This window comes from Pygoscelis adeliae, unplaced genomic scaffold, assembly GCF_000699105.1.
Source record: "Pygoscelis adeliae isolate BGI_AS28 unplaced genomic scaffold, ASM69910v1 C10093087, whole genome shotgun sequence".
In the NCBI taxonomy this organism is placed as follows: domain Eukaryota; kingdom Metazoa; phylum Chordata; class Aves; order Sphenisciformes; family Spheniscidae; genus Pygoscelis; species Pygoscelis adeliae.
This window is the reverse complement of record NW_008819839.1, coordinates 1-376: the sequence shown is the minus strand read 5'-3', so window position 1 is coordinate 376 and position 376 is coordinate 1. Positions and strand designations below refer to the sequence as shown.

General features: G+C 62.8%; 1 protein-coding gene across 1 annotated transcript; it reads right to left on the bottom strand.

Annotated features, from left to right (window-relative positions):
* Positions 1 to 51: 51 nt before the first annotated feature.
* On the bottom strand, positions 52 to 369 carry LOC103914361 (protein canopy homolog 2-like; the record flags this gene model as incomplete). Its single annotated transcript, XM_009321029.1, has 1 exon — positions 52 to 369. A coding segment is annotated over one exon (318 nt), but the record flags the coding sequence as incomplete, so codon positions are not given.
* Between the last annotated feature and the right edge of the window lie 7 nt (positions 370 to 376).

The following is a 376-nucleotide window of genomic DNA, read 5'->3' as shown; positions in this document are numbered from 1 at the left end:
CCCCAGCCCCAGGAAGGACCAGGGGAAGTGACCAGGAACTGCCGGCGGGACCAGCTCATCCCCAGAAGGGCCGCAGCTGCCGAACACAGCAGGTCCCGCCACCCAAAGCCCCGACAGCCACCACAAGGAGCCAGTCCCTTCACGCACCGCAAACTTCAGGCTAGAAGCCACGTCTCCATCAATTTTGACCCCGGAGAGGTCCATCTTGGTCCCGTCGTGGGAAATCACCCGGACATAACTCTTACGGTGTGTGGACGGATCCACTTTTTCCCCGTATTCCTTCATCTTCTCGCACACCCGCTCCAGCAGCTCCGTCAGATGTGCCTCCGACCGGGCGTAGGGCACCTGCGGCACGAGCGCGAGATCAGCGGGGTCG